The 25,181-nt window shown below is 40.0% G+C and overlaps 3 protein-coding genes across 3 annotated transcripts; 2 read left to right on the top strand and 1 right to left on the bottom strand.

Annotated features, from left to right (window-relative positions):
* The first annotated feature begins 276 nt into the window (after nucleotides 1-276).
* On the top strand, nucleotides 277-3,985 carry LOC135491019 (ADP-ribosylation factor 4). Its single transcript, XM_064776640.1, has 5 exons — nucleotides 277-489; nucleotides 1,172-1,252; nucleotides 1,660-1,841; nucleotides 1,942-2,070; nucleotides 2,477-3,985. The coding sequence occupies exons 1-5, from the start codon at nucleotides 423-425 to the stop codon at nucleotides 2,558-2,560; spliced, it is 543 nt and encodes a 180-aa protein (XP_064632710.1). The 5' UTR covers nucleotides 277-422; the 3' UTR covers nucleotides 2,561-3,985.
* A 1,475-nt stretch (nucleotides 3,986-5,460) lies between these two features.
* LOC135491729 (RNA-binding protein 5-like) lies at nucleotides 5,461-17,830 on the bottom strand. The gene is made up of 18 exons (XM_064777798.1): nucleotides 17,710-17,830; nucleotides 16,892-17,185; nucleotides 16,538-16,616; nucleotides 16,156-16,374; nucleotides 15,851-15,920; nucleotides 14,279-14,352; nucleotides 11,715-11,834; nucleotides 11,374-11,434; nucleotides 11,037-11,096; nucleotides 10,455-10,719; nucleotides 9,980-10,239; nucleotides 9,464-9,694; nucleotides 9,054-9,145; nucleotides 8,552-8,722; nucleotides 8,093-8,314; nucleotides 7,644-7,910; nucleotides 7,200-7,303; nucleotides 5,461-6,623 (listed from the first exon to the last, which is right to left on the bottom strand). The coding sequence occupies exons 2-18, from the start codon at nucleotides 17,158-17,160 to the stop codon at nucleotides 6,365-6,367; spliced, it is 2,823 nt and encodes a 940-aa protein (XP_064633868.1). The 5' UTR covers nucleotides 17,161-17,185; nucleotides 17,710-17,830; the 3' UTR covers nucleotides 5,461-6,364.
* Nucleotides 17,831-18,249: 419 nt separating this feature from the next.
* LOC135490859 (pseudouridylate synthase 7 homolog) lies at nucleotides 18,250-25,096 on the top strand. The gene is made up of 16 exons (XM_064776418.1): nucleotides 18,250-18,318; nucleotides 18,893-19,015; nucleotides 19,566-19,824; nucleotides 20,232-20,328; nucleotides 20,641-20,736; nucleotides 20,964-21,093; nucleotides 21,256-21,448; nucleotides 21,576-21,641; nucleotides 21,859-21,921; nucleotides 22,150-22,275; nucleotides 22,638-22,699; nucleotides 22,885-23,039; nucleotides 23,465-23,606; nucleotides 23,757-23,949; nucleotides 24,130-24,281; nucleotides 24,601-25,096. The coding sequence occupies exons 2-16, from the start codon at nucleotides 18,949-18,951 to the stop codon at nucleotides 24,732-24,734; spliced, it is 1,935 nt and encodes a 644-aa protein (XP_064632488.1). The 5' UTR covers nucleotides 18,250-18,318; nucleotides 18,893-18,948; the 3' UTR covers nucleotides 24,735-25,096.
* The last annotated feature ends 85 nt before the right edge of the window (nucleotides 25,097-25,181 follow it).

The following is a 25,181-nucleotide window of genomic DNA, read 5'->3' as shown; positions in this document are numbered from 1 at the left end:
CGACGCTGTTGTGTTTGACCTATTTTGACTTTTGTATTGACGGGACGGACCCGTCCCGTCAATACAAAAGTCAAAATAGGTCTTGAAATGGCAGAAGAGTATAGTATTTTACAGTTGTCAGCATTAATATTCGCTTGATCGAGCCATTAGTAGCTCGATCCAGAGGAATCAAGTAGCTTCTTCATGTTTACAATAGAGGTCAGCACATGCGGTACTTTCAACAAGAGAGCATCGAATCTATGGGAATTGTGGGGGAAATCCAGTTTTTGACGTCATCCTACGTTGGACGAATTGACGTGGCAGAGCTTGCAATAATCTTCAGATTTTACCAAACAAAACACAGATCGGACGTTTCTTAACTTTCAGACGTTGTTATTTGTTATCTTTATACATCCTAGAGACTATAAAACATAAGAATAAGAATGGGATTGACGATAAGTAGCATCTTTGGGCGGTTGTTCGGGAAGCAAAATATGAGAATTTTGATGGGTAAGTTTTCATAGTGTAAACAGCAGTGTAAATGTACTGTTCATGTACCAGAGTCGGATTAAGTAGCAAGCAGGCACATACCTAACTACAAAACTGGTCCCGAAGGTAAATGGAACAATTACAAAGTCTCGCATGTAACGTATCAGTATCGTGATCATATTCCTGATTAGATATCTCCTGCACTCGGACTCTGTGCTGCCAGTGCCATGGCGATAAGTCGCTATGCGAATGCATACTCTATACTCAAACCGTACATCTACACGAGGTTGACCCTTTTTCTACAAGTACAACGTCTTCCACGAGTTGTGAAAATAATCATCTAGAAGTGACAGTGCCAGTGAGAATCACATATCCAACCTTGTATACGTACGTTACGCTGGATGACGCTTTTTCTTTTTCATTGGTGGTGTAATTGTTAAAATTGTAATCACAGCACTGCAGTGAGCATGAATCGACCTTTTCGAAGTTTGTAAGGGCGCTGACCAATCATGCCTTTCACTGGAGGAACATAGACGTCACCGTGGCTTTATGGCATTGTCGGAAGTCTGCTTAGGCCTTCTGATGTGCTGTGGGTTTGGCATTTGATTTGTTTTGGCTCCAAGTCCAATTCATCTTCACTGAAAATGTCTTTTTAAGCCTGTCATTGGCATCTGATTAATTTTCTATCTTTTTGTACTTGCAGTTGGTCTTGATGCTGCCGGTAAAACAACCATTCTATATAAATTAAAACTTGGAGAAATAGTCACAACCATTCCGACCATTGGTAAGTTTCATGACTCATTTCTACAAAAAGTATGACTATGACTATGAGTGTTTGAATAATTTGAAGTGTGTTTGTAGCCCAGGTCACAAACTTTACCATGGTATACATTATCTTTTATGTTGTGGTCTCACTCGGACAAAGAGGATAGGTTTTAATCAAATAATAAAAAAATATAGGTTCCAGATATGATCAGTCCCATCCCAGATGATGATCGTTATATCAATCTGGAAGTGGTACATGTATTGTTTAGACGTAATCTCTACCTCAGACTTACAAAATATAGATTATCGGATAATGTCTACTTCCTCAATTTATTGTATGTTATGAATGTTGGTTGCCTACGTAAAACTTAGCTATTTCTGTTTGGGATAAAGAGATATTAAAACATAGTTCTGTTCTCTTTTTAGGTTTCAATGTGGAGACGGTAGAATACAAAAATATCTCATTCACTGTGTGGGACGTCGGTGGCCAAGATAAAATTCGACCACTGTGGCGGCATTATTTCAACAATACGCAGGGATTGATATTTGTAGTTGACAGCAACGATAGAGAGAGGTTAGATGAAGCAAAAGATGAATTAGAGAAAATGGTACGTGGCTTGCACTTTTGAAAGTAATGGTTAAATTATTGGTGTTAAAAAAGGGGGACCCGAATGAACAGTGCCCTAATCATTTTTCTGTTGGTTTCAGCTGCAAGAGGATGAGTTGAGGGAAGCCACGCTACTGATATTTGCCAACAAACAAGATTTACCAAATGCATTGACAATTACAGAAATCACTGATAAGTTAAATTTACATCAACTACGGGGTGGACGTAAGGTAAGTTTCCAAGTCAATAACCTAGCTGTTAGTTTATATTGTACACCATGTGATAGACATGACAGTTAACCTTGACTATGCAGTTTGATACACAGACCATCCTTTACAAATTCTATCCACAGCTGACTCAGTTTCAATCAATGGTCAGCTGTTGCATCAATTGTAATAAGTTGAACTTAAATGTGGACCTATGTGTTGTACTTTCTGTATATTGTTCAGTAATGTGTCTGTTTTTAACGTTAAGTTTCCCTATATTTCAAATTCAAATACTGCATTTAAACCAGTGTTGTCCAGTATCCCATGAAAACAAGATAGAGACCTCCATATTCAGATAGAGACCACCTTGTTTTTTTGTATCTTAGGTCATTTCATCTTGGTTCTGATTCTTAAACTATTTCTTCTTCAGTGGTACGTTCAAGCGGCATGTGCCACACAAGGTACTGGATTATACGAAGGACTAGATTGGTTATCAAATGAACTATCAAAGTAATTTTGTTGACATACATCTTCAAGTGTGGATTGTCGTGGATTCCAGTGGATTTTGACGCAACATGACCAGGGTGCTGCTGTGGCTTTATCTAGCCATATCTATAGGACAGAAATCTCTTAAATGGGTGGACTTAAGGGGATGTCTTCCATTCCAAACCATCCAGAACTTGAGGCTAAAACTTATTTGTGCGTTGAAATCGGTCTGACCCCTTACATTTTTGCTCTCTTATCTCTGAAACAACTAGAATTAGTTTATCAAATAGAGAAGGCAAAAAATTTCATCCTGTACATATTTTACCTAATAGTCCCGGAATAATTTTTGTTGTAAATTTGAGCTACTTCTGTACTCGAATATAGTTGAAGTTATGTATCGTTTGGAGAGATGATAAGATTGTAAGGTTTGTGAAAACTCAATCCTGAATTTACGATCTTTGTCAGAAGTTGCACAATATGGTACTTGTAAAGTTTCACATCTTATACTCTGGGATGCGCGTAAGCCTCCGTTTGATATCTTATTTATAATTTATGGTGGTAGAATTTTGATTGTGAGTGACCAAGATTTTCATGTATGTATCAGAATAGATTGAGTATGTCCTGTGCATCGGTCAGTTGAACCGTCTAACCCTGTAGTTAAGACTACTTTTCCAATGTAACTGTCAAATTGTAACCAACAAACTTGTTTTGCTGGTTTTGGTGAATCTTGACATCATATAAATAGACACAAAATTTGCATTCAGATGTTTGACTTAGTGAAATATTTTTATATGAACATTGTGACTAAGCCATCATTTCCTAAAAACAGACAGCACCGCCTGGCAGGCTGCTGATGCCCCATTACCGTCTTCATTTGCGTCCTATGAAATTTCTTGATTATGCCTGCATGAATTACCCCACAGTTTCCTTTGTTTTGCCCAGACGCTTGGTCAATAAAGCATTTATTTTCATATTGTGTTATTGGTAAGCTTAAAAGTGCAGGAAATGAGACAAGGCTCTGTTGTTTAATGTTATGGCTAAACTACAGAGCCCTTGACACCTGAAACTTTTGTTACTTTACAGTGCACTGCCCATAACCAAGGCCTTGGGTGTCCACCACTTGCTGGATTGATTATATCATGTGGGTATTGGCCTTCAGACTCAGAAAGGTCCACTTTACACTCTGTTGAACAAAAATTCGGCCCTTGATATCATATAAACAAAGCATAATGCTTTGTCATCAATCTCCAATTCGCGCATAAGCATAGCATTTTCATCAACTGGAGTGTAATGTGATTTGGAATTAAGATGCCACCTTTGTATGTCTTGACAGGTTTCAGTCTAACCTGTATTATACCATGATACATTGCAGATAATCTTGATTGGCGGATTTAACCATCTTGTATTGGCCAAGTACAAGTTAGACAAAAAAATAAATATCTTATTTACCGTATTCAGTCTTGATTTTTCTTTTGACCATCTTGTCTTGGCTGAACCAACTAGTCATTTCAGTACTCCATCCCTGCTAGCTCTTATTGATATTGCCTTCCCTGATAATAGTGGCTCCACTGTAAGCTCAATTGAGATTGTCTTCAGCGATCATTGAAGTCATGATTAACCCTCAAATAATTTAGAGAGCTCCAATAAGATGGTCTTCCCTGATCAATGTGGTTGTGACTAGCCTCCTAATCATTATAAGACTCCATACCTGTGGGCTGTATTGAAATTGTCCTTCCTGATCAGTGTGGTTGTGACAAGCCAAACATCATTTTAGGACTCCACCACTGTGAGCTGTATTGAGAATTGTCTTCCCTGATCAGTGTGGTTGTGACTAGCCTACTAATCATTATAAGACAGTCATACCTGTGGCTGTATTGAGAATTGTCTTCCCTGATCAGTGTGGTTGTGACTGGCTCCTAATCATGATAAGACTCCATACCTGTGGCTGTATTGAGATTGGCTTCCCTGATCAATGTGTTTGTAACTAGCCTACTAATCATTTTAGGACTCCATCACTATGAGCTGTATTGAGAATTGTCTTCCCTGATCAATGTGGTTATGACTACATGACTGTTTAGGACAAGGTCTCTGAGTAGCCTTCCCATACCATTGAGAGCACCTTCATGTACAAATTCCAAAGGTTGTTATAACCATCTGCACTATGTCTATGGTTGTGACTGACTGGGTGTCTGTTGGTCCCAAGCCAGAGAACATCTTCACAGATTTCAGTGCTCATGACTTCTCGTACTTTTTGGATTCATGTTTTTTTAGGTTCCATATTGAAGTTCATTTGCTGATCTATGTAATATATTGATTGCATGTCCGTTTCGCACACTGTCTTCAGGTACCATGTTATATATTGAGAACATTCACGAATCCAAGAGGTTGTGAGAATTTGACTTCATGTCTGCTTTGCACATTGTTTTTAGGTATACGTGTCTGGTCTCCAGAACATATCTGTTGCAAGTCGTCATAGGACCAGTCAGTGACTGCCGTGGGCAGCTCTTGAGATACATATACTAGTACACTCCTCATTGGTCCTATGGTTGCAACTGCATATCTGTTCAGGGCGAGACTGTCTGTGGGTACCTTGCTAATGAGAATATCTGTAGGTCAATCTGTGGTTAGGATTGTCATCACTGCCAATAAAAAAGAGATTTACATGGCATGAACAAATCAAGATTCTCCAGGTCTGAAATAGACCTTTGTCAGATGAACACTTTTCTGTTCGCTGGCTGCATCCATGGGATATCCTTCATGGTTGTGACTTGGTTTCAGTTGACTCCAATGACCGACTGTCTGTTACTTTTTCTATTCACCAGCTCTGGCCGCTCTATTGAGAATTTCTCAGGAAGAATTATTTCCTTTATGAGATATGGACCCTTAAAGGAATGGGCCTGTTATGAAAAATAAAAGACTAAGACAATGTACTTATTACAAAATCTATATTTCTAGGCGACATAATTATTATGCACACAATCTTACAATATATACACAAACTTCACAAGATGTTTAACAGCTGTGATTATATCGAACAAAGAGGAGGAAGCTTGAAAATACTGAAGAAGAAATCACAAGACTTAAACCAGTATCATTGATTAATCACAAACCATCAAAGATAACATGATCATCTTTTTAAAGATACTAATATTATACTTCTTGAGAGACAAGAATTCCCTGCTAAAAAACCTGAGGAAATTAATTTTATAACTGCATATTTTATAAACCAAAACACCTTGTACATAATAGAGACATCTTTAGTTGGAGAATTTTAAAAGACAACACTAGCTTTTGTATCTAAATAATCCTGAATGTACAAACTTACATAACCAAGCACCCAAGTCACAAATTAACTGCCCCAACATTTCTACAAGTCTATAGAAGTTCTGCTTCACTATCCTTCAACTTCCTCTTATAAATAGACAAATGTAAAGTCTCATCCAGAAGTTGCTGATCATTCCAGATTAGAAACTGTGTAGTCTCCTCACATGAGCATCAAAAACATTATTCCATGAACATTGCTAGTCATCAAACAAAGGCTGGGGACTACGAACAAGAGTTCAAGCCATGATCAATTCAATATGAATTCATGCCACACTATCCATAGTAACACACTGCACAGGGAAGAGTAATATACGCACACGATGTCTTATGGGGCCTTTCATGGGTTTATAGTATCATGCACTGAACACAAGACCTTCACAGATGTACAGATTCTATGCACAGAGTGGGAAATTATCGAGTTTTGATCTCATCGTTCTATAGAAAACCATTTCATGCTATCATTTTGACCCCGATATATATGTAAATGAATATCTAAATGGAATGTCTATCATTCTGCTGCTTCATGATACCGCGCAAACATAGTCTTTTTGACTGCATCTTTATAACTGTCCGTCGCCGATACATTATACGAGCTTCCCCGCATGCCCAAGCCAGCCGTCATCTGTCGCTTCTGTGCCTCGATCGGTGCGACGATACCCTGTCCTTTTTTACCAAGTCCCTGACCAGCACTCCATCCCATTTTCTTTAACATTTTGTTCCCAATGTTACCTTCTTGAATGCCTTGCTTGTTAGGCTCTTCGTAGAATCTGCAAGACACAGGAACATGCATCAGCAATATAGACAAGCACATCAGGCAATACTCAAACACAACGTTGTCTCATTCATCAGGTGATGAGTTAAATCCAATAGAGGCCATGCTGATGACAAAACAGACACCCTTCTGGACATCAAATTTATGACAAAGACCCGAGTGGCAGTTTGTCACTTGCACAACAATGTCAATAGTGATGTGTGGCGGCCCAATCAAAAACTTCATCCAATTGCGGTGCTTCCAGCAAGGTGACGAACATGGATTGACGTCCAAAATGAATGTCCAAATGATGTCACTGCATGACCTCGATTGCACAGGCAGTAAACATGCATTCCAGCAAAACAAGCTGGTCTTATCAGGGTTGGAGCCACCATTCATTCAGCCATTGGCTATTATTCACAGCAGATGTCTGGCTATTTTGTTTAGGATTTAGCTCAAATATCTTGATTGGAATATGACGAGATAACCGTTGGCAGTGTTGGCTGCTCAAGTTTTTCTTTCTCAAAGAGAATATGTTTGTCTAACTATTGTATATCTTGGCTCCAACCCTGATAATGGAACCTTGACTTACGTTTCAGCCATTTCCTTATACTGAGATTTCTTCTTCGGTTCTGGTGGGGCAGGTATACCGAATTTCTGCCGACGTTCCTGTGCACGATCTCTGTATTGGCGACCCTATTCACAAATGAATTGTAGACAAGTTGACATAGACCTGAACAGCTGTTCACTCAGAACACTACCAGAACATCAGTGACTCCCTGCAGATCACAGTCAGGACCATTCACATTGAGGTTCAGTTACTGAGTTAAGAGACGAACCTGCATTTTGAATGTCTCATGATTACTTCTACTGATAACCGGCTGCAAGAGCAATATATTCCCGACTTTTCTAGAATGAAAAGCTGGACCTTTGATTGAGATTGGAGCATTCCACCATGTTTTCAAGAGGCAATTGTGATGGTAGAATTGGAACAACCAAAATCTACCACCTATACAGTCAGGGTGATCAGACTTACATCTCCTGGGTTGCTTGCTGCTATCCTGACTTTGGCCGCTTCAAGATTCTTTTTATGGAGATCCGATAACTGAGTATGTCGGACAAGAGCTTCCTTGGAGGGAAATTGTCTCTTGCAAAGTAGGCATGCCAACTTTTTCATATCAGTGAATTTCTCGCCGGTACTTTGACTGGATTCATCCTCTTCTTCACTGTCACTGTCCCCGCCATAGGAAGCAACCAGAGCACCTTTTGACTGTTGAGATTTAGGGGTGTCCGACTGCCCTGTCTGAAATTGCAAAAACGGACATCTTTCTATTAAAGACACCCTCTCTATAACAATAATAAGTTATGGTTCAAATTGGTTGTTTCCATTCACTATAACCACTCTAATCAGGACCATTTCCTTTTTTACGACAGCACTGGTCAGTACAGAGGATATCCTTAATAGTTAGGTTCAACTGCACTTACAAATGATGGTGGAGGCATCAGTTTCTTTTCTTCAACTGGCTTCTTCTCGAGCATTGCCCAGCCAGCATCAGCAGCACCAGTTTCCTTCTTGACAAAATCAGCCGGGACCACAGCGGTCATCGGGGCAGGGGCAGAAATACTAGTAGGCGGCTGCGATGTTTTCCGCACATCTTTCATGGCCTCCTTCTGAGCATTAAGACTCTTGGCCCACTTTTCCATGTCCTGCAAGAGAAAGTATGTCAATTTGACGGAGCCATTCAAATAAACATCCAAAAAAAAAGCAGATGAAGAACAATGAACACTGGCTACTATGAACAAACCCACAGTTTGCACCATCTCGGATTCCTGGGTGCCCATATTACCAGGTTTAAGGGACACTGGCCCTGTAAGCATTATGCCAACCTTGAACAGCAATTACGAGGCTACAGAAGATAATACGAAACTTAGGGATAAACCAACCTTGGCAATTTTCTTGGCCATCTTCACTTTCTCCTTCTTGTCTTTGGTATCTTTTTTGGGTCTGCTTCCGTCTTCCCTCCCAGCTTCATCACCTTCAGTGGGGGCCGGCAGGTATGTCGATTTCTCGCTGTCCCAGTATAGGAAGTGACCGGTTTCAGAGTTGTAGTAGTACTGTTCGAATCAAAACAATAAATTAATAGAATGACAAATTTCACTGGTGAGTAGGTGATAAAAGTTGGGAGATAGTGCATCGGAACGGACTCACTTGGCAGGCACTTAAACAAGCTTCCTGACTATAGGATTCATTGGGTCTTAATTCAAGAATGAATGGCCAAAAGGTGTTTTGTTGTAGAAAACGTGGTACCTTTGGGAACGCAAAGAATTTTACAGAACAACTTCATCACAAGTCTTCTTTGCTGTAAGTGTTACCAGCATATTTCTAAGGACTGCACAGGGGGAAATGTCACCTGAGAGTGGAATAGTGGCGTACAGTAATGCTTACCTGTGTGTTTGAATCATAATATAAGCCTGTAAGTGGGTCATAGTAATACCCCGACGTCTCGTCGTACTGGTAGGTTGAAACATCTGGTACAGCTGCAACAAGGGAGCTGACTTTACTGCTTACGTTCAGCTATGATTGTCATACATTACTGAGAAAGAATCCACTGACAAGATTGAAGAAGTTATCGCAAAATGTGTTTCCTTTTTTACATCACAGGTGCTTCTTTTGAGCAAAATATGTCATGACGACACACACAGATGCTAGCCAAACAAGACATAAAACCTAATGGATCTGAGGCAAGCATAGGTGTGTACGCCATGCTGTGGATGGCGACAAAGCCTGGTCTTGTTAGTAGTATTCAATAGAAGAGATGAACATACTTTAGGAATCGTTAGGAAGTGCCAACTTACGATAGGTTGTGTACTGTGTACTGTCTGTTTCATCCTCGGAGTGCTGCGACCATGCTTGTGCTTCATGGGCCAACCTCTCCTCCTGTGACATCTCGGCTAGTTTCTGTTGTTGGTGCATATGGGTGATCAAGTGTTTATGCATCTCTTCTTGATGTTTCTGGAACTGCTTTGCTGCCTGCGCCTGTTGGATTGCTGCTTGGGCGACAGCCGCTGCTGCATTTGTACTATCGGCTGCACGAGATTTTAAATCTGATTAGAATTTCAGAACAAAGGATGCAACTGACACCTTATTTCTGCCCAGTTACTTGAACTAAGTATTTGGGTGATGATGGCTTTGTCATTTACAAAATGTCTCCAGTCTACCAAGAGAAGACAAAAGGTCTCCTATGACATATTTATTGCCATACATACTCGTAATTAAAGACTACCATACAATACATGACATAGATGAATATTGGTAAGATTAACTTGTCAAAATATCATCAAGATTTAGAAGTCCGCGCCAAAAAACCTTACTTTGAGTCTTCTTTTTCTTATCACTGAGTGTTGTCGGTGATTGTAGGGGTGGTGTCTGTGATGTCTGCTGCTGTGATTGTGTTGTTGTCGCCGTCTGCTTGTAGAAATCATATCCTTGCTGGCCATAGTAGGACTGGTCATAATTGTAGTAAGTACCGGTAGTCTGGTCATAGTAATCTCCCCCTTGATAGTATTGGGAGTAGTCGTATCCAGTGGCTTCGGACCACTGTACTGTGGGCTGACTACTTAACGTTGTCATCCTGAAATTGTAAAAAGTTCTTCAAACTCGTACCCAAAGTGCCACAGCTCAGGTTGCAGACAAAACCTGTACACAAACAATTACATAGATACAAATAGCTCTGGACTCCAAAACCCCCCAAGTTTCTGAGAGATTTGGAATGTTCATCAGTTAGCTTATCTGTTAACTGTCAGTTAATAGTTCTGTAAACATATGGACAGAGTCCAACCTACTTACACAGTTGTATAGGTATTTTTAGCATAAGAGACAAGTATTGCCTTTCCATCAACTTCAAGCGGTGTGCTCCGGTGGGCCAACATCTCAAGAAGTTGTGATGATTCCCGCAGCGAGTTCATCTCAAGGAATGCGTAACCTTTGGAAGTACTCGTTAGCTCATCTTTTATAACACAGACATTTTTTATAGGAAGGGCAGTGATTGTGTTGAGGGCAGCTATGATGCTGTCTTCAGACGTGAGGGCATCGAGACCTCGCAGGATCAGAGCTGAAACAAAACGGCCAAACAAATTAGCTTTTGTCTCCTTCATTAGTCTATGGTAGCCGATAATGATTGGCTGATTCTGGTGATGTTTGTAACAACTTGATTTGCAATGATCAATAATTGTTTTCTTTCCCACCATAAAATGTGCTTTCAGCATATATCCATTGCATTAGATGATCGATTTACTGATTTGGGCCCATTGAATCTAAATAACTAAGGCAAAAAAAAACCTATTATGTGTCTAAAAGCTAAGGTAATTGACTGAGGTAAGAGTCACTGCCACATACTAAAGCCCACTGAAACACACAAATTGTACTCACTATTACATGGATTCGACCCAACCTGATCCATGCCATCTTCACTAGAAGTTCTCTCAGACTCTGAAGGAGAAACACACAAGTAACACTTCAATGGAAAAGCTTCCTTTAAATAAGGCTAACACTGTTACTCCTAGGGTTAAAGTTTTCTTTCTCCAGATAACATCTCACAATATAGACTGGGGAAAAGGGCCTGAGGAGTGCCTTCTACTACCCTGACGTAAGTTCTCGGGCGCAGCTGATGCGGCCATTGACCAATGCATCATCTGAATCATCACCATGAATACAGTTCTTAATTAAAACATCAATGATTTTCAGTACTTATGTTGAGTATACACACCTTCTCTTGAAATGCTACACTTGAAACAGAAGTCTCGTCGTCGGAAGTTGTGAGCACCACACTGAAGGGAAAAAAATCGAATTATCAGTTGCGTTTTTTTCTTCTTGGTTTGCGTCATGCATGAAGGAACACTTTTACACATGGGTGGTAGGCCACATAATATGTTCATATTAAAGTTATAACCCACATAAGTCCCACAGTCCATAATGCCTAATGGCAAAGCCCTTTCCCTCCTTCAAAGGATTTGGGCCCCAGGGGATTCTCTCCCAGGCACTGCAAATCAATACGAAGAAATGTTCAGACTTTTGTTTGAGTTCAGCTTCGATCAAAATTCAACTCACCTTTGAACACATCCAGTCTGTCTTCTGATTGTGATCCCGTGCTTGATTGCCATGTTCACCTCCACGTGGTGTACTGTAGTACATGCTAACCGGGTACTGGTTCTGCATGACTAGCTTGCCCTGCAGCAAAGAACAGATACAGTTAGCACACAAAGAATTGGAGGGAAAATGACCCTGACACCAAACCAAGACGAGGGCGATCTTGATCATGAGATAATCAAACGAAATCCAGAGAATCATCGGAGGTTTGAGTTCGTAGACGTGGCACCCAGTCCAATCAACTTGGCGCCAATCTTTTCACTTGTATAGACACGGCACCAATTGATGAAAATGGAGCACCCGTCTACACTACAGTATAGCTCAACATCATGCAAATGCATCAATGGGTATTGGTCGAACCTGAAACAAACCCCGCCCAACGTACAAATTGGCAAGCAGCTCAAATAAAGACAACGAAGCGAAGGAGAAGATTAGTGAGAAAGGAGAATGGGGCGTTAGAGTGATTTTGTATGTTAATTGATTTCAAAAGGCTAAAACGATTAATTTGTAGCCATTTGGAATTTCGTTTTCATCTTTAACAGCCAAAAGCTGCGCGTGTCCAGCTGAATTGTTTGAATTTTGCCGTTCAGAACTTAAAGAAGTTCTCCATGAAAATGAGTTGGCTCAGTATTGAAATGTTGTAAATAAAAAACTAAGTTAGATGTATCATGTCCAATACTGCCCATTACAAAGTGAAGGTATGTGTGCCTTGTTATCACAAACAGTATTGTGCTTGTCATTTTTTCTTGAAGTCTATTTTGAATTCAAACGTTTACAAGAAGTTAGGAAGCAAAATAGTGCAGAAGTTTAACATCACCTTTCAACATAATTAACTAATTGTGCGCTTTTTTCAAAATTTATGGTGTTAGTTTCACAGGAGTTTAGTAAAGCCAATCTACTTCAAGTAACATTTATGTGTATGCAGGGTTAAAATCTGCGAATAACTTCTCTATTGGGCCTGAGAACATGAAGTAGGGAGTGCAGGTGTGACCAGTTGGTACAATGTGTACAAAAACTGTAAAGATGCTTTTCCCGCCCCAAAAAGCAGCATGCCAATTAAGCCGAGTCATTCATAAATATATTTATTCGAAATGAAATATATAACACAGCAGTACTCAAAGATATTGCATTCAATCAAGAATTGATAAAGACTAGTCTATATTAATCCTCGATTCAATCGATGTAACATCGCTCAGAGTCAACACCACAAAGTAATAGAAAAACCATTTTGTGATCTGCTTTTCTGGTTGGTAGTCTGAAGACATTTTGCAAGATGTCCACATTTGAAATCAAAGATCAAAGTGATTTAGAAAGAGCTACATGTACAAGTAGTATTAAAGGACAATGGTCTGTACTGCCATGTTTTCTAAACTAGAGTCGGAATATTCCCAACGAGAAGTTCATCCCGAAATGATAGACCTTTATTTTTGAATGCAGTTTCATCTCGTAGTGGACATCTTGAATGATGACCAGACACAAAATCGAGAGGTATTGTCATTGAGCAATATCTGATGGACCATTGACGATAACCATATCTTTCTAATGATTTCTTGGGGTGATTGGGGCCTTAATTTGATTTGCCCCATGCAAATCTTATGATGGATCTCAAAACAACAAAAACAGTCGCACCACAAGGACAAACGCATGCAACTATAATCAATTGTAATCATTAAAACAGATGTCCAAGAAATTTTCAACCAAAATAGAGACAACTTTCTGATGCCTGATGGACCCAACACTAGTCTAATTGTCACATCAGCAGTTTGTCTCTTTTTGGGAGAATATTTTTAAGTTTCCAGCAGTAGACTAGGACAAGAATATTTCAAAAAATAAAACTGAATCACAAGAAATACTAGTTTTAACAGAAAATCTATTAGTTCACCCCTAAAACTTGTCAGTCGCAAAAAGCACTGAAGAATTTGGGGGCCGCTGCTGTCTTCCCAGGCTCTCATTTACCCAGTTAGTGGTTGACTTTTCGATGTAAGGGGTCAAAATCCAAGCACAATCAAGACTCATATGGAACCAGCATTATATCTTTCCCTAACCAATTCCTATAGGGTCCCAACCGTTTTGTCTGCCTGGAAAGTACTTCATTTGGAAAGAATCGGTCGCAATGCAGAAGTAGCCACTCACTGATCACATGTAACGTTGCTACATGTATCCATCTGTTATTGGCCCAAGCTCCAATGTGTAAGGCCAGTGACCAACTCAAGGCACATATGGCAACAGTCACCAGAAGTCATTCAGAATGAGTGCACTCAAAATTAAAAGAAAATCACACATTTCTAAATGACAATTTGTTTGAAGCCATGCATCCCCAGAGTCTGTCATCAGCACTGCCACTGTAGCTTAAATCCAAAGTCAGCGCTTTCATTTTTTGTACAAAACCTACAGTATTCTGAGAGCCGACCTTACCAATACGCTGAGCACAGGTGTCGCTCCCCGTACGGAAGGGAGCAACCACAGGGGTTTTATACTATACCAGATGTGAAATCAATGTGGAGAACATAGTAGTATTTGGAAACCTGATTCAGCTCCATCCAGCGCTGTGCATCCTCAACGCTCTGAAACTCCACAAAAGCAAAGCCTCGGGATGTACCTGTACAATATTTAGACAATTTTGTGTTAGTCACCAAGAATCATAAAGGGTGGCCAAGCACAATAAACTCCAGCCAGTTTTTCAACTTGAGAAAGTAACCAATGCCTCCGCAGAATTTTATAAATTGCTCTCACTGGAAGTGTACAATATTTGTACCCTATGCGGAAATGTTAAACTTTTCTGTGGCTCATAATTTCTGTTAGAAAACCTTTGAATTGACCACTTTCAAGCGGGGAGTCTTCTTCTACCCCCTGTGTTCTCTGTTCCCTTGTCAAGACCAAGGGTTTTATAAAATACCGATGTTCTGTTTTGTTCCCTTAATGTTTCATTGTTACATAGAAAACCCTCATTCTTTCATGACCTAGCATTTAGGACTATAGGTACTTGCTTTTATTTGGTTCAGTCTGGCTTTGCATGTGTCATGATAAAACTCTACAACTTCAAAACTCACAGGTTCAATTAAGAAACGTTCCACTCAAAAAACATGCTTCTAACAGGCTTAATTTGCAAAACACATTGGATTGAAATTTCATAATGTACATGTGTTTCAGTAGAAAACATACCAACTGAATCAAACTATAGAATTTGTTGTATCATGACACATGTAAATTTTAAAGGGGTATGCCCTTTTAATGTAATTGTGGGTAACGAAGGCAGTGAGGGCCACCAGACAACCTTGAGTGATGAGTCTCCCCCAAGGTAAAAAGTCGCCCTTATCTACCCTTGAATCTAGCGCATTCAAACAGACTTACCTTTTCTTGGTAATACCTTTACCATGCCACAACCACACACTGCCAAAACATCTGTGATACCACCCAAGAACTGACCTTGACATTGAGTTATTAGGAAACCCAATATCAAGGTACAACTGAAGGAATGTGCCTTCTGAACAGCTAATGTTTGGGTTTTTTGATAGTGACAAGTTCCTCAGGAGGGGGATTTTCCCAAGATGACTTTATATATAAATGGACCAACAAATGCAAATGCATTCACTGATGTCTGGCAGTGCAACTCACTCACACAAAGCTATTATAAGAATGTCTTAAAATGACCTAGACGTGCCATAGATTTCATCAAATGATACTGAATTTTCCCCAATGTACAAAAACACCTACACGGCTTATGATGTGTTGACAATTCCTGAGTTTTGTTGTGTAAAGTTAATCCACCAGCTCATATTTTCCCTCAACTAATGGAACGAGTGTTGACTGATAAAACCCCTTAAAGCCCACTACCTTTGCGTCCACAGTTATTGAGACAAATGCCAATGCTAAACCCAAGACCTACATACTGCATAAGTTCTACTGGATATAAAATAACCTGGAAAGTTTTTCCTCCGGAAAAAAACCTAGTGATATGAGTAAATCATGCAAACCCCTCTCTATTTCCACAACTTCCAGTGAGGCATTCTGCAACACTTGAGGCACACACAAAAAATACGTCTTCTGGCAATGGAGAACGTCAATCTCCAAAATGATCACACTGTCGTTACTCTTACCTGTCGCTTTATTTTTCATCAAGCGAACTTCTTTGATGGGCACACCAAAGATCATCAGCTCGGCTCGGATCTGAAACAGGACAAGCATGTAATTTTTAAAAACAGTAGGAAATAATCCCTTTAGAGACGAGTATGTGAATAGTACACAAAGATAAACATTATGCCAATATTTCAAAATTGCAAAGGAAAAAGGCCAAACTTTATCCGATGGGAAAGAGACAGCACCAAAAAAAGGCATAATGCCTGGATCTGCAGCATAAGCAATGAATTATCACCACAAACTCTTCATCTTAAATAGTACTCACATCTTTTTCATCTATCTGTGGTGGCAACCCCCTTAGAAGGACCGTATTGGTTGGTGTGTCTGTCATCCACTTCTCCCCTGCTCGATCCATGGTCAGGACTGTATATGGGCTGCTTGATCCACTTCCAGCACCACTCAGGCTAGAGCTTCCACTTCCTGACAGGCTACTGAAGCCAACACTCTTGTTCTCTAGACCATAACTTGCAATATTTTGTACACTCTGGAACAAGAGAAGAATATATGATACATTGATTTTTTTGTATTTCAACTCAGCAAGATTAACACTCACAGAGAAAGTGACTAAGTGAATCCTATCAGGTCGCTGTCAAGCATACAAATTGAGAATGGCATAACTCAACAAGAATCGGGGTCCTGTCTCTTACCTCAATATTGTCGAATCTATCTTTGCTTCGATCACGTTCACTGGGATCTTTTCTCCGATCACGGTCAAGACGTCTCTCCCTGAAAATATATGCCAAACTTTGAAAAATACCAAAAATGGCAATACATCGATCATAAAATAATTAACCAGGATTCAAATTTCTCAACCATAAGACATATTTTCGAATGCCGTGTATCAACTAAGTCTCAAATCTCCATACTTCTGAGCATCTAGTCCGTCGAAGTTCTGTTCGTGAGCCATATTTGAGCCCGATTGTCTCCTGTACTGATGATAACATTACAAGTGTCTTCAGTTTAAAACCGAGGATGAGTGATGTCGACTCAACCTGACGTACCTATCCCTAGCTCTTTCTTTTTCCTTAAATTCATCATTATTGATATTGATTGCATGATATACGTTGCGGAAGCCACTCGGATTGAACCTGGCACCAATATTATGGCCATTCTCATCTCGTTGGTCTGACTTGTAACCAGATTCATAGCTCCCATCTGAACCAGACCCCTGACGATCATCTGGTAGTGGTACCAGTGGCATTGCTGGATTCCAAGGAACCGCAACTTGATGTAGTAGATAGACAGCTGGTATTTTGTCCATCATTGCCATTTGTCTACTGCTTGATTATAACTGGCTGAAAAGAGAAAAATGATATCTCATTATTAACTGGAATCACCCACCATACGAGGCCTAGCCTTAGGCTATGGTGCTCAGCTTTGATCTGCAGTATTGTGATGATGATATGGTACTCCTGGTAAGCCTTAGACAGAGATCGACTTATTCTGACCCTGATCTTCTTCTTCGAATTCGTCTATGCACGACATTGTCAGTGTCATTGACATTGTGACTTGTCATTAGCCCACACACTTAACTGTGGTTACTTTGATGTGTTTTTCAGTACATCGGGGAACCACACCCTGAACCCATGCCAGAATATGAGAAAGGCTACTCAAGAAAGAAGTGACAAGTTAGAATGGATGGACATGAATGCACTGATGCATTGCACAATACATTGCAGTATGAGTATGCACAGCACTCAGCAGAGAGAAAAGAGAAAGATGATGAATAATAGGCATATAACTCTTACAAAAAACTCTGAATTCACTGATCAGTGACAAAGGAACAAAAATCTAATGCTTTTAATTCTTGCCTACGTACCTTAGCTTTACCCTAAGCTATTTATTTATGGACTCTTCACCGGAGTTTAGAAGAAATCGTGATTATAATTCAGCAAATTTCACAAAACATATCTCGTAAAACATGTAAAATGGCGGAAGTACGCCATTTAGTGAAATCCGGAAAAACTAAATGACGGAGATTTACTCATTTGCATAATGTATGAACTTCGGAACCGAGGAGCGCCACTGTCGGTGCTGAGACAAACCAGGATGGTGGGGAGAATGCAGGGGGTGCGTGCGTACCCCCCTTTCCACGTATTGTTCCCTTTTTGCAAAAGTTGATTGCTAAAAAAACCGGTATGTTTTACCGGCATGTTGCTGGAAACAGTTCTGATATATATATTAATTAAAGTTGTACTTCAGTCAGCAGCCTGGTTTGTCTCAGCACCGACAGTGGCGCTCCTAGGTTCCGAAGTTGAGTAAACCTCCCTCATTTAGTTTTTTTCGGATTTCACCAAATCGCCAGAAGTACATGAAATATTTTATGGTTTGACGTCACACGTCATGTGATAAATAAATAAAATGGCGCTGCCCATGAACACATAAAATTTATATGTGCTTTTTATTTTCATCGGAATCTAAACCTTTTGTACGGTTCATGTAAACATTTTGTGATTCAACGATGCATATTATGTTCTCATTCTGCATAAGCATATATTGAGATCCATAATCGACGCTACAAACAATTGGGAAAGAAATTAAATGCAGTACCTGAATTTCGACAGGTCCCTAACTGGCTTCTCTTCATAATTTCGTTCGTTCCCTGTCATGCTTCAGTTGGATTGATCTTTTCGGCAAAGACGATCCAGGGCCCAAACAAAACAAATGCGCACACCAGGAACCTGTCAGAAAGCCTTACAGTAACACCCAAACTTCGACTCGGACAATAAATGTCATAGCCGCCCATAGGGCATGTAAGGCAAGCCACTCGGCCTGGCCGCTGTTTGAGGTGGAACACATGACTGGTCAGCACCAAACAAACTTTTACAAAAAGGTCCATTCAGTGAAGAAAGTAAAGTCAACCTTGTTCGTAGCATCTGTGATAGTATACTAAGTTTAGGGTTAGCTGGCACAGTATCAATTATGTGATCCAATCCAGCCTCACTCTGTCATTACTGTCAATACTGGTAACTCTAATTATAGAATGCTTTTATTTGTTCCAGATGTGATCATTTCATAATAAGACTAAGAGGAAAATTTACTTACCAGTATTACCAACATGGAGGAAGTCGACATCCCTACCAAACGCAGGAAACTATCTGGTGATGATTGCAAAACTGATGATGGTAAAGATGTAAAAAAATCACTTTCATTTTTCATATTCACTTGCATTTCTGTTGGAGAAATGTACTTCATCTAATGTGTATTTGTGTAGTGACAATGGTAGTAACCTGAAATCCCTGGCCCCTGCTTCACTTCTTGTTCGTAATTTGTGAAAGAGCCCCTACATAAGTTAACTAACTGAGGGAAACCCATTGCTTAAATCAAAGCTCTTGACCTCCCTGAAAGCATGTTTTCAAGGGAATCTTCTCAATATTGAAGAAGAAAAAAAAACTTCGAGTATTTGATCTGAACTTCTCTCAGAATTCTATTCACCCCTGAATTTGTTAGTTCATGAGAAATTGCTTCAATCCAGCAGTCTAAATAAGTCTCCTCGCAAAAGTAGAATGTGCAATGCAAGGCCAAAGAGTAAAAGCCGGGCTTCATGTGCCTCGCTCGGAATCAGATTGATCCATGTGTGTGCGGACACAGTTAAGCCATTTGAGAGGCACCTGTCTAAAAGGCCCATTTTACATGCATAATAGCATTGACAGAGTATATCCTTTATCTCTATAGCTTCAGAAGGCACAGAGGACGAGACCAGTTATATCTCCACATCCAATGTGCCAGTGATTGAGGCCAAGGAACCGGAAAAATGTGTTGAATCAAGTTCAGAGGTTAAGCGGGCTGTTGACTCTCCTCAAGCGGTTACAGGTGGGGCCAGTGAAATGGTTGAGGAGGATGACATGCTGTCTACATATCAGTTGGAAAAGGATGTTGGCATAACAGAGTACATCAGTCAGCATGAAGGATTCTATGGTATTCTGAAAGAAAGGTACAAAAATCTCTTTATGATTAAAGGTTGATTTCATGAAACATGCCTGGTGAAACTATGACTTTGTGGTCATGTCAGTAGCAGAGGAGTTCAGTAGATTTGGCAGGTAGTTCATGGGAGTTGAACAATGTGTTAACTTTTGATCAATCCGTGTAGATGGTATAGCAAGGCGTGTACCTTTTCAAGGTTGTGCCAACATTATAACAGCAGCTCCAACTTCTGATGACGTCTCACATGTCATTATGTGCAACAAGTTGACGGAGCCAGCAAATTACGTCCCGATGACATATTGATCCGATATTTGGCAGCTTGGTCCCAAGGATCCTTGAGGTTAGGGAGTCTAAAAGTTGCCTTTCCTGCCCCACCATTTATTATCTCCTTCCTGCGTCCAATCTCTTCTCAAATAGGTATTCAGATTTCTTGGTGAATGAGATTGATCCAGCTGGTGTGATTGTGAGGCTTACAGATTTGTCTGAACCCGTGGACCAATCATTACCACCTCAGGTGGGTAAATGTTTTCCCTCAGTGCTTTAAAGGGGAGAATTAAACGGTTGTTATTTAAACTTTTTGTTTATGGTGGCATAAGAACAGCCGGTTGGGGTTGCTTGATAATGTTGTGATGCCCAAAGGGAACTTCTAGGTTTGATGATGCTCTAGTTGGCAACATGAATAACGAATCTGCATGAAAAAAGGTTTTCCTCTGGTGGATGCAACCCCTCTTGCTACGGACCTGTAGTGTTGACTAGCAACACTGACAAGTCAGTAAGTCCAAACTTTCCAACATTGTAACATGACTAAGTCGTTTTTCATAAACAGGACCATTCTTTGGCTGGTGTGATCTCTGAAGAAGTACAGAAACAGCTTCAGGATTTGGCTCAATCTACTGACAAAAAGGCTTCAGTTGTTATTGAGGTGAGCATGGTGTAATTTGTAGCTGTGGCAGAGAAGGTAAAGAAATTCTTGTCCTGTGTTGGTCGTTGGTAAAAATTCATATCACTGCAGTCGGTTCTACTGTACACCCGTAATGTCCAGTGACCATTGATTTCAACTTCAGCATCCTTAATAGAGAGGGTGTGTTTAATGGAGAGGTGTCCCCTGCATGAGGTTTCACTGTATTGTCCACTGTTGATGTGTTTTAGGTCGGAGATGATAAAGAGAAGAGGACTTCGATACACCGTGCAATACGACAGATGGCAATGGGGTTGGAAAGCAAAACTGATGAAGTCGACAACAAAAAAGTTATTGCGGTGACACGCATGAAGCAAAAAGGTAAAATGCCTTAATCCTATACTGTAAACCCATGAATATTGACAAACATTTAATCAAAAGTTTAAAAGCCGACCCCCTCTCCCTAGAGTTTTTTTCAACTTTTTTGCTAACGTTGATAGATATGAATAACTCCTAAGGTGATAGTGCCTTTATAAATTCCAGGGAACCGACGAGGAGACAGGTGGCCTCCTCATCGACCAGATTACTGCCACTTCGTGATGTACAAAGAGAATCGTGATTCGATGCAGGCAGTCAATACACTGGCCAAGTTCATGCATATGAGAGCGAATCATTTTACGTTTGCTGGTACCAAGGATAAAAGAGCTAAGACTACACAAAGGATCTCAGTCTACAGGTTAGTGTCCTGGTATAATTTCCACCTGCAAAACTGTAAACTGTGAAATGTTTGAAAAGCGAAAAATCTGAATCAACCATTGAAGACTTTGCACTTACCTGGTACTGTTTCTCTCTGTTTTTTTCAGGGTCGAAGCCGATCGACTTCACAAACTCAACAACACTCTACATGGCATCAAATTGGGAAATTTCAAGTATGTACATACTCGTTCTTGATTGAATTAAACATTCTGTTGTCACTGCACAAAAACAATTAACAGTCCGAGGAAGAGCTTCTCAAGGTCATTCGGTCATTTACATTTAGTTTAGTGCACAATCAGTATCAGCATTCATGATCAATTAAGCATACCATTGACGATATGACCATTTCACACCATCACTTCATCCCAAGTTTCTTCTCCAATTCTTCAGGTTCAGCAAGCAGTCAATCAAACTTGGTGACTTGTCAGGAAATCACTTCTCAATCATTCTAAGGTGAGACTCCACATTCTTGATTCAGTTGATATATATGCTAATGCTGTAAACCATGAAATTTTTGTTACGATGTTTCAAGTTGACAAATTTGGGCATTTCAATTGCTAATAGACTAGATGTGGCATTTGCCAAAATTGATTGTTACCGTATTGCATTACAGTATGAATTTTTATGCAAATACGCAGTGATACCTATTCCTTAACAGATAATCTGCTAAATTGTGTTTAGGTCGGTGTCTGGGTCTGATGAGCAGTTTCAGACAGCCATGACATCCTTGAAGGATGTTGGCTTCATCAATTACTTTGGGATGCAGAGATTTGGCACATCGAGCATTCCAACGCATCATGTTGGCAGGTACGGCCTTTTTTATTGTATAGTAGCTTCACCATAATATATGTATGTCTGTTCTAACACGCCCGCTGTCACAATGACATACATGCATACATCAATTTTGCAAAACAGTGGTGTCATCCACATGCATGGGCGGAGGTCTAGACATTGGCAACGTGCAGCTGTGTGCTGAGATCACAACAGGAGCTTATTCTTTGACGGTGGCTCCTCTGTCAAAAGAATTCTGACAATATTGGTTCCCTGCTTTAAGAGTACGATTCTACCAGCTCATACAGCTGCTCATTGGTATAGAGGAAATTTATAAGAAGACCAATTTTAGAACCATCCTTCATAAGGTGCTGTGTATTTGATTTTGATTTTTCCAGGTGCCTCCTTCACAGCAAATGGTCAGAGGCAGTAGAACTTATTCTGAAGGCAAGGACCAAAGGTAACAAGCTTAATTACTGAGAATATTGAGAGTTGATAAAGTATAAAATCAGAGCCCTGATGGGATGAACACACATGAACTGCCTCTTTCAGAAGGAGATGAATGCAGGACTGGGGCTTGCAATGACCATATGTAGCTCAAGTGGGGAGTCCTTTTTTGTCATTTCTGGATTATTTTCTATTCAGACCCTGATGTTGCTGAATGTCTCGAAGTCTGGAATAAAACAAAGGATCCAGAGAAGGCTATTGCAAAGTTGAGGAAGAATGGCTGTGTAGAGATGCATCTGCTGCAGGGCTTGAGACGATTTGGTCAGACTGACCTTGTGACTGCTCTGCAAATGGTAAGACGTAGTCAGTAAATGTGGTATTTGATATGATTCTGCTTCCAGTGTCTATGTATGTTGGAGGTAGATGCCCATGAATAACTCACAGAGACCTTGGCATGGAATTCGGAGATTTCTTTGAAAGGAGTCCTTCTACAAGTCCAAACATGATTTGAATGATAAAATTGAAGACTGGTCTAGTGGGATTTGTTGTTAGTTTGAAATGCCTGCATTTTTTCTGTCTTTGAACTTCAGATTTGACCTTCAAATTAACAGATCCATAGCACAATTGCCCAGTATAGATGCAACTTTCTTTCATGTGACATCCTCGGTTTCCAATCGCATATCAAATTAAGTCAATTTCATTCTGCCATGGAAATATCCAATGGTCCAATTCATTTCAATGCTGTTAGCTCCATTCTCACAAAAATCTTATTTTCCAGATACCAAGGAACACTAGACTAATGTATGTCCACAGTTACCAGAGTTATGCGTGGAACTGTGTCGTCAGTCGCAGAATCCGAGAATTTGGTATAAAGCCTGTCGTTGGTGACCTTGTAATTCCTGGCTTCAAAAACGTAGAGGGTGAGCGCTAATGATTTGCTTTCGGTCTAAACACCTGTGATCAACGACAATGTCTATGTAATGTTAATTTGCCACATGGCTCCCGCTAGCCCGTCACAAAATTGAATGTGTTGGTCTTCATCATACCATTTGCCATCTTAATCTTTTCAGTTGACCAAAATAAAGATGAATTGAAGCCTGTCCTTATAACCGAGGACACCTTGTCTGAGTACACAATTCATGATATAGTTCTTCCACTTCCTGGGTTTAGTGTCATCTACCCAGACAACTCAATCCGTGATTGGTACAAGGAAATACTAGCAGAAGACAACCTGAATATTGATAATCTCAAGCACAAAATCAGGTAAATTTCTCTAAGTTTGCAATAGATACCCAAGTTTTTGTACATCCACACACCTTTTGGACGAATGAGCCCATGATGAAAAAGTGTAAATTGTGCATAGAGTTGTCAAAGTCATTGTGGGTCAAGTGAAAGACTGGCTTTGGGCACGTTAGAATTCAACAAACTATCTTTTCATTCCAGAGATTATTCACTACCTGGAACCTATCGTAGAATTTTAGTAAGGCCGTCCGATGTATCATGGACGTCATTCCAATATGAGGATCCTCACATACCTCTAATCCTGAGTGATCTAGACAATCTGCAGATGTTGCCAGAACCAAAGTCTGTCGAAGGTGAGTGGTGACTTCTTCTTGAATCTTCTTTGCTTGATATTGAACACATTTGTTGAGTGACACTACCCCAGTTCAACAACTGATGGGTTATTGATATCCTCTTTATTTCTCAAGATAATGCCGTGGCTAAATGGCATCTCTGAAACCAAATATCACATAACAATTGTAGAGGCAATAGATGATTTTCTTTGCACACCAAATATACCTGTGCTATTGTCTGCTTAAATTGTTCAAAGGCTTTAAAATTGGGTTACCAGGTTATGGTACATTGATGTGTCCGTGTTGGGCATTCAATTCTGATATAAACCAATTTTTCCAGGTGGAAAACTGAATGCTCTCAAGTTAGAATTCTCTCTTCCGTCGTCTACTTATGCCACCATGGCCTTACGAGAAGTGCTCAAGTTGGACACATCCAAGGCTCACCAAACTTCGTGTACTCTGAGCAAAAGATGAGGAATATGAACACACGAATTCCTGGAGTTAATGTAAAAGATGAGGAATATGAACACACGAATTCCTGGAGTTAATGTAAAAGATGAGGAATATGAACACACGAATTCCTGGAGTTAATGTAAATGTTTTGGTGCTCTTCTGATGGATCTGGGACAGTGTACCAAGGTCTCTACGGGAATAACAAGCTTCTAACTGATATGCCAAAATCATTTTCACAAGTCTGTAGAGGATGTTAGTGAAGTGTATAAATCTGTCACCAATCTGTTACGAGACATATTGAAATATTTTTGTTCATAGTATTTGTAGCATTTGATCTTTTTATTTGAATTGGTCAATAAAAGATAAATGTCTGAATGTTTCCATATGAGAATTATGTCTGTTATTTCAAGGAGACGCAGGAGATTTAATTAGCCAATGGGAGAAGTGTGGGAGTTGTTGCAGCCTGGC

The sequence above is a fragment of the Lineus longissimus genome, chromosome 7, assembly GCF_910592395.1.
Source record: "Lineus longissimus chromosome 7, tnLinLong1.2, whole genome shotgun sequence".
Classification (NCBI taxonomy): Eukaryota; Metazoa; Nemertea; class Pilidiophora; order Heteronemertea; family Lineidae; genus Lineus; species Lineus longissimus.
The sequence above is the reverse complement of the archived record's forward strand: the minus strand, read 5'-3'. Positions and strand labels throughout refer to the sequence as shown.

What these genes read in the sequence shown, in the direction of transcription:
- LOC135490859 (XM_064776418.1), top strand. Translation starts at nt 18,949, where the DNA reads ATGGAGGAAGTCGACATCCCTACCAAACGCAGGAAACTATCTGGTGAT. An exon ending in GACACGCATGAAGCAAAAAG is followed by an intron (nt 21,094 to 21,255) that starts GTAAAATGCCTT and finishes TATAAATTCCAG; the next exon opens with GGAACCGACGAGGAGACAGG. An exon ending in CAAAGGATCTCAGTCTACAG is followed by an intron (nt 21,449 to 21,575) that starts GTTAGTGTCCTG and finishes TGTTTTTTTCAG; the next exon opens with GGTCGAAGCCGATCGACTTC.
- LOC135491729 (XM_064777798.1), bottom strand. Translation starts at nt 17,160, where the DNA reads ATGGCAATGATGGACAAAATACCAGCTGTCTATCTACTACATCAAGTT. An exon ending in ATTATGATTCAAACACACAG is followed by an intron (nt 8,723 to 9,053) that starts GTAAGCATTACT and finishes TGATTCGAACAG; the next exon opens with TACTACTACAACTCTGAAAC. An exon ending in TGGCCAAGAAAATTGCCAAG is followed by an intron (nt 8,315 to 8,551) that starts GTTGGTTTATCC and finishes TTTCTCTTGCAG; the next exon opens with GACATGGAAAAGTGGGCCAA.
- LOC135491019 (XM_064776640.1), top strand. Translation starts at nt 423, where the DNA reads ATGGGATTGACGATAAGTAGCATCTTTGGGCGGTTGTTCGGGAAGCAA. An exon ending in AAATATGAGAATTTTGATGG is followed by an intron (nt 490 to 1,171) that starts GTAAGTTTTCAT and finishes TTGTACTTGCAG; the next exon opens with TTGGTCTTGATGCTGCCGGT. An exon ending in AAGATGAATTAGAGAAAATG is followed by an intron (nt 1,842 to 1,941) that starts GTACGTGGCTTG and finishes TGTTGGTTTCAG; the next exon opens with CTGCAAGAGGATGAGTTGAG.